Source organism: Cibotium barometz, chromosome 29 (genome assembly GCF_041138505.1).
Source record: "Cibotium barometz isolate CiBa-2024 chromosome 29, ASM4113850v1, whole genome shotgun sequence".
NCBI classification, from domain to species: domain Eukaryota; kingdom Viridiplantae; phylum Streptophyta; class Polypodiopsida; order Cyatheales; family Cibotiaceae; genus Cibotium; species Cibotium barometz.
This window is the reverse complement of record NC_141074.1, coordinates 13,221,724-13,229,223: the sequence shown is the minus strand read 5'-3', so window position 1 is coordinate 13,229,223 and position 7,500 is coordinate 13,221,724. Positions and strand designations below refer to the sequence as shown.

Sequence of the window (7,500 nt, the reverse complement as noted above, 5' to 3'; positions counted from 1 at the left end):
TGAAGAAAGGCGACAAATCAAAGATCTCCACACTCCAAGGACTTCCATCGCGAAGACTTCCGCTGTCATCGACTCTACTTACTATTGGTAAGCTTTTATGCTTAAATATGGGAGTAAGTAGCAGGAGGGAGGAACCGGATTACAAGATCACATACCCTGTGTAGTGTTCTCTTGTCCTACGTGCTCTCTTGCAGATTGTTGCTACCATGTATTGGTGGAACAATAGAGAGCAGATGGTAGGAAACATGGACACTTGAGAGGGTAGTGTGGGTTGTAAGTCTACATCGACAACCACTTGTTTGCAATACTGTATTCATATACATTGGTATGGAAATCTGATCAGAAATGCCCATGACACTATGTACTTGATTCTCCCAAGATCAATATACTTTATTTGAGGGAGGGGTCGGCCGTTCCGGCTCATTGTGTGTCTCTTGTCAATTCAGCAATTTACTTCTTGTATTTGAACAAGAGTCCATCAAATCTTAGTGTATTTAAGTGTATTTAGCATTGTGTTCAACTAAGTTACATTGGTATCAGAGCCTACGGTTCTCTTTCACTTCTATCGTGAGAGACGATCACCGTGAACACTAGCTATCTCTACACTTGGAACATTATGGACAGCCATACAATGAATGTTGGAGATGCTAATACAAGAGGCAGGGACAATGAAATGCATGCCTCCAATGCTTTAGAGGATGAGCAAACTCATGTGATGCACAATAGGAAACATGAATATGTGGGACAGCCGTCCCGTGGCAAAGAGAAGATGCAAGAAGAAGAGTCCATAGTCTTGAGGGCTGAACTTACTCGTATGCAAGCTCTTCTCCATGCACAACAAGAAGAATTGAATCTTTACCGCCGCGAGGATCCGTTGGTACATGACCGTTTGAAGGCCAAGAAAGCTGAATCTTATATGGATCATGCAATGGCAATGATTACTCAAGAGTTGCACATGCAACCGAGGGATGCAGTACGTGCATACTTGGCTCGTACCGAGGATGCCTATGCAGAAAAGGCAACCATCCCACATGTCTTGGAATCCCCACAAGTGCCCGAACAAGAACTTATGTCTAAGAGGATGAATCTCCATGCTATGGGAGAGGAACAATCAGTGACTTCACGCCATGCAGGAATACCTTATGTAGCTCGTGAAGGATACAATGTTTATGGTAGTGGTCAAAATGTATGTCAAATGCCATTGCCAACTGAAAATGTGCATGCACAACACATGCAACATGGGCTGCAATTTTTTGTTGGTGCAGGTATTCCACGTATCTCTCATGCCACTCATGCCTTCGAGTGTGCTCGTGAGGGAGAAGTTATGGCTGAAAATGTATCAATGCATGTTGAGGGGCCAGCCATGCCTCATGCTTACAAGGCACATGTATCTATGCCTTATGCATCACCTTTTGGTCCAAAAATGATGCCAGTCGTCGCAAGGGCTGTCCCAATGGACCCATGTTGAGATGCACACACATGCATCGAAGTCTCGTAACTTCAAAGCCGGAGACAAATCTGTGAAGTTTGACACATATCATGAGGAATATGATGCATCAAAGGCACTTGCTTTTATTGCCTAGTTTGATATTGCTTTCAGTGATGAGGATTTCACTCAGAAATCCATGATCCGGCATGTAAGCATGTTCATGAAAGGCACTGCTGCCCATTGGTGGCTCACGGAGAAGCTCTCACCGAATCCTGTTAGATCATGGGAAGAGTTCAAGGAGAGGTCCTATGCTCAATTCTTGCCTCCCAATGCATTGAATGAGATAACAATGAAGTGGGATTGGGTAAAGCAAAATGAGGGGAATCGGTAAATGCATATGTACAAAAGTTTTGGAAAGTACTTTTGGAGGTGTCTCCATTTATGCATGTCATCGAGGCGGAAAGGAAGAGAAGGTTTCAATCGGGATTGCAACCCGTGTACAAAGCGGGACTACAAATGTATCCTGGTCATACCTTACACCAATTAATCGCAGCCGCCGCCGCCGCCACCCAGCAATTGGAACTCAAATTGAGTCGATCCAATAAGGCTAAACCCTCATTTCAAGGCAAAGAGAGGACTGTCCAAAACCTACAAAATGATGAACAGTCACCTAAAAAAGACCAAAACCAAGATAAAAATGGTCCAAAGGCTCAAAATAACACTACCAAGAAGCGTCCCTTCAAACTAAGAGACTATGGTCTCAATCCGGAACAAAAAAAGCTATATTGTTGACTCGGCATTTCTACAGCCTATGTTCTGGCTTGGTTGCCTCGTGTTGGGCTGTGTTATGGCATTTGTATATGGATAATCCGGCATCTCTTGTGGGGAGAGTAAGGCCCTCAAAGCTTGTACATGATATTATTCTCCTTGGGTAATAAAATACTCCAAGGGGGGGGGGGGGGGTCGGCCCATTCCGGCCTCTATGCGGTGTCACACGTGCGAGCTCCATTTTCAGCATTTGTGGATGTTTTGTCTAGCTTTATGTTTTATGCAAAGTGATGATGGATATGTGTTAAGGTTGTGGCCATGTTTAAATGTTTTAATATGCTTTGATGGTATCGACAAGTGTGTCAAAGATCCTAGTCCCCCGAGCACCCGCCGCGAGTTTCATTGGTATCAGAGCATAGGCTTTCTTGGAAGTGGAGGCTTCCTTCTATCAATAAGGAAGAGAAAAGATCTCAAGTGGGGACTACACTTACCATCATTGCTATTAAGCATGGCTAGCCACTTCATAGCCTATGAAGCAAGAGCATGAGCAATAGACAGCTTGATCTAAGGATTTATGAATTCACAAACTTTTATCTTGGAAGTATGGAGTTGGCTTTATGTGCATACGTTTAGCACACTTTCCATTTGGATATTGTGGATTATATTATCAAGCTTACAGGCAAGCTTACGGAGATATATCTCACGATATCTTAAGGATATGGTGACGAGATATTTCTTTTGGCTTCATGACCAACCTGGCAAAGAAAAGCTAAGTATACTTTAAGTTTGCAAAGTTGGGGCTTTTGCTATTTACTATGAAGTATTTTTTATGTTCACTAACCCTTGTATAGCCATGCAAGGAGAAAAGTGGTGTTGTTTGCCTTGACATGGTTTCAGGGAAACATTGTTTATGGCTCTCTTTATTGGGATGGATTATATCTATGGAGATTTCTTTCTTGGACAAGATTATGGACAAATTTGTCCTAGTTTATAAGTCTTCATGATTGCTGAGGAGTCTTCACCCTTCTCGGTCTTCCGCTTGGGACACTGTCTCCAGTAGTGGCCTTTCTCGCCACAATCATTACAGGTCCTCTCTGCCTTCAGTTTCTCGCGGTCAGCGTCGGACTTCTTCTCAGAAGACTTCTCCGATGAAGCCTTCTCTTTGCCCGAATTACGGCCTTTCGACCGTTGGCCAGTAAAGGCCTCCGAACCTCCACCCTGAGGAGGGTTCGTAAATCGTTCCTCCTGGTCCAAGACCATGGGCACAAGCTCCTCCCACGTGATGGTGCTGAGCCTGCCACTGGTAATCAAAGACGAGTAAAATGCTGAGTACGAAGAGGGCAAATGTGACAGCAACGTTATGGCCATGTCCTCTGACGATATCTCCTTCCCAGCCTGGAGAACTTCCTGCTGAAGAGCCTGCAGCTTGTTAATATGCTCCCGCATCGTCGAGGACTTTGCAGGGCTCATAACCCGCATCTGTACTTCCAAGGAAATCCTCTTCATGGGCGATACCCTGTTGTAAAGTGAGGCCAAATGCTGCCATATACCTCTGGCCAGCGTCATATGCTTTACATGATTGATTACCTGCGGTGTGCAGTTGAGAAAAATAAACGAACGGACCCTGGCGTTGACACGATCCCACATCTGTGTCTCGGCCTCCCGGTCCTTTCGGGTTGACGGTAACTCCCCTTCCTCTACTTCCGGCCGTGGAACACCAACAACGACGAAATCGGCGAGATCGTAGGACTCCAGAACGGATTCCATCATCACCTTCCATATGCCGTAGTTGCTCCCGTCCAACTGACAGTCCACCGGGAACGTGGGGAGTGTCGAGATCTTCACATGTCTCTCGGCCATCTCATACAGATCTGCCATCGCGGGGATGTACTCTGAAAAGGGTGGGTGCGTGGGAACAAAGAAGAACTAAAACCTGCAAGTGGCTGTCTAGCAAATCAGCCCGCCTTCCTCTTGCTTCTCCTCTTCCCGATCAGCCCAAAACAGTCCACCAATCAGCCACAAAACAGTCCCCCTCTTGCTCACACAAATCCCAAGACCTATCTAGAGCCTAGGCTCTGATACCATGTCAGAATATGCAGCGGAGATGATGACCAAATCTGGGAACACGAGCAAAAACGCAGGCAGAAAAACAGCACAAGAGAGAGAAAGATGTAGGCGTGTAACTCTGCTCTATATACACAAGAAGATCCCGAGGAATGATACAAATAAGGCATGGGGGCTGAGGACCTATATATACCTCCCTGGAAGGGCAGTCGGCCAGCACTAAAAGTGTCCACGACTGAAGAAAGAGGTCCACGACTGCATAAATGCAGTCGGCCAGCTATCTGATGCCCACGACTGGTAAAAGGCAGTCGGCCAGCAGCCCTGAAGCCCACGACTGATGAAGATCCAGTCGGCCAGCACTGGGGTGCTCCCGGCATCATCTGGCAGCCCTCCCAAGCCTCAGAAAAATGGGAAAAAATAGGGGAAAAATACGGAGTGTGGGGAAAAATGGGAAAACACCTCATAAGGGCGGGTACACCCACAACAAAGGCCCTGGTGTATAAAACTAGACAGGAGATGACTTCTAACATGTACCTACTGTACCGGCTAAATGGAGAGTTGTACTTGCTATACCAGCTCTATTGCATGAAGACCCGTGGTTTTTGGGGAAGAATCAATACCCACATGGAGGTATATGGATTATATTGTTGGCTCAGCATTTCTACAGCCTATGTTGTTCTGGCTTGGTTGCCTCGTGTTGGGCTATGTTATGGCATTTGTATATGGATAATCCGGCATCTCCCGTGGGGAGAGTAAGGCCCTCAAAGCTTGTGCATGATATTATTCTCCTTGGGTAATAAAATACTTCAAGGGAGGGATCGGCCCATTCCAGCCTCTATGTGGTGTCACACGTGCGAGCTCCATTTTCAGCATTTGTGGATGTTTTGTCCAGCTTTATGTTTTATGCAAAGTGATGATGGATATGTGTTAAGGTTGTGGCCATGTTTAAATGTTTTAATATGCTTTGATGGTATCGACAAGTGTGTTAAAGGCCCTAGTCCCCCGGGCTGCATGCCCCCATACATATTCCCTTCCATTCCGAGCTGCATACCACCATACATGTTGCCTTGCATGCCAAGCTGAAAACTAGCTCCAAAATTCCCTTGCATTCCCATGCCCCCTTGAGGGTAACCCCCAGTCATAGATTGGAACACGGAACCACCGCCAAAATAGCCTGGATGCATCGATTGCTGCGGAATACGTGGCTGCCCGAAAAAGGAACCCTGTGGGTTTGCACCATAAGTGTTCTGCATGTTGGAAAACTATCCAAAAGTAGGATCCTGTGGGAAGACACCACTATTGCCCTGGGGTGGGTTCCTAGAATGCACCTTCTTCTTAGGCTCAAAAGGGGCCCTCATAAATTCAACAAACTTCTCACTTTGCGTGAGCTGCATGAGCACATCCACTGCCCCTGCCAAACGGGCTTTGAATTGGGCATCATCTTCCTCTTTACTTGGCATATCTTCTGGCTGCGTTACATCCTCATAATGTGCATCTTTTGCAGCCTGTTCTCCTGCAAGTACATCCTCAGATTCAGTCCTCTCAGGAGTGGTCTCCTGCTCTTCCTCATCATCATAGTCATAATCATCCTCATAGTCTGACATCTTGCTGAAATTTTCAGCGACGACTTTCCTCGAGACAACCACGAGCTCACTCCCTTGAGAGATGGTCTTAGCAAACGGAACCTCGAAACGGGCCTCTGGTAGAAACCAAAGTGCGGTAGACAATAGTCACTCAAACACAGTTGTAATCCAGCAAATAAGACAGCTAAAAGGGAGCTAGAGTGCTCCTACACAAAAAGAACAGCGACACCTGTTGGCCCCAAAGCTTGGCGGCAAATTCCTCCTCTCACAAGGAACCGAGAGAAGAACCCCCGAACAGCCCTCTGACTGGAAGAAAGAGAAGCTACGTACTCCTTAGGCTCGTATGCATGTGACCAGAGCAGCCATCATCCCTGCCTCAATTTCTATCTTCACCAAGACCGATAGAGAGAGAGAGAGAGAGAGGCTTCAGCCCACACCTCCGCCTGCAACCTGAGTGTAGCTTCGGGTGTTGCCCTTGCAGTCCAACAACTCACGAAAAGAGAGAGAAGATGGGAGAAAGAGAGACCTGCTGTCCTGCAGTCCTGGCCGCCAACCTTCTCACAAAGAGAGAGATAATTGTTCACCTGCAGACTGCCCGCCCACGTGCAGTCCAGACCTGCCGGTTCTCCACAGCCCAGTCCACGTGTAGTCCAGCCGTCACCAAAGAGGGAGAGAGAAGATCGTTTCTGTCCTGTGTGTACTCAGCGTGCAGCCCAGCCAGTCGGCAGCTTTCCCAAGCACCAAACCTCCTGCATGTAGCTGCAGTCCACCCTTTCCAAGAGAAAAGCACATGCGTGTGTATGCTGCAGTACTCTTCGCCAGCCGCCCACCCTTTCCAAGAGAAAAGCACATGCGTGTGTATGCTGCAGTACTCTTCGCACGAGAGAGAGAGAGAGAGAGAGAGAGAGAGAGAGAGAGAGAGAGCCTACGTGCTGTTCATCTCCACGCTTCCTTCCAACCCACAAGTCCAAAAAGCCAGCCCTTCCTATAACAGCATAGACTCCTCTAAAAAGGCCACAATTCACTTTAAAAAGGGGTATTCTTTTACTTAAAAGTTTTTAAAACCTTTGTCCCCTTGTCCCCTCCACACATGGGGTTTTATTAGTTTTTAAAACCTTTGTTCCCTTGTCCCAAGTGTGAACATTATACCTAACATTGGTAAAGCATGCCATCAATGACACTTTTTATCCTTCACAAGATAGACTCTCTTTAAGATAGCCTATAATTGTCCAACATCCAATTCAATGACCAAAGCTGTGAGTCTTTTATGAAGCAGATTAATTACCAATGTTCGCACCGACCAAGTATGGAAAAAGGCTTTGTGGAAAAAGAAAACATTGGCACCATAGCAATAAAGTCAAACAGAGCAGCAGCTTGTTTGTAACCAACTAGGAGTTTTCTAGAAAATTTCCCAATCACATGTGCTTACTAAGACAAGCAAAAAGCACTAGTGATTCACATAATCCTCACCACGCTTGGAGAGAGAACTTGCTCGCCCTTTATAGTATCAGCAGCAATCTCGGAGGCGTGATGCAAAGATAGCAGGTACAATCCAAACGTAAGGTCGCCAAGGCTCCACTGCTGCATTCCAGTTGTGGTGCTCCGGTGAAGATTCAAAGCAATATCCACAAGAGACCGAGTCGTAGCTGGCTTTGC

The 7,500-nt window shown here is 46.5% G+C and overlaps 1 protein-coding gene across 1 annotated transcript in view; it reads right to left on the bottom strand.

Moving 5' to 3' along the window:
• LOC147621867 (uncharacterized) overlaps window positions 1-7,500 on the bottom strand; it is a 17,158-nt gene that overhangs the window by 7,110 nt on the left and 2,548 nt on the right. Inside the window, 1 exon segment of the mRNA XM_086822884.1 lies at window positions 7,315-7,500. This exon segment is cut by the window's right edge and continues 17 nt beyond it. Within this exon segment, the coding sequence (XP_086679010.1) occupies window positions 7,315-7,500 (186 nt within the window).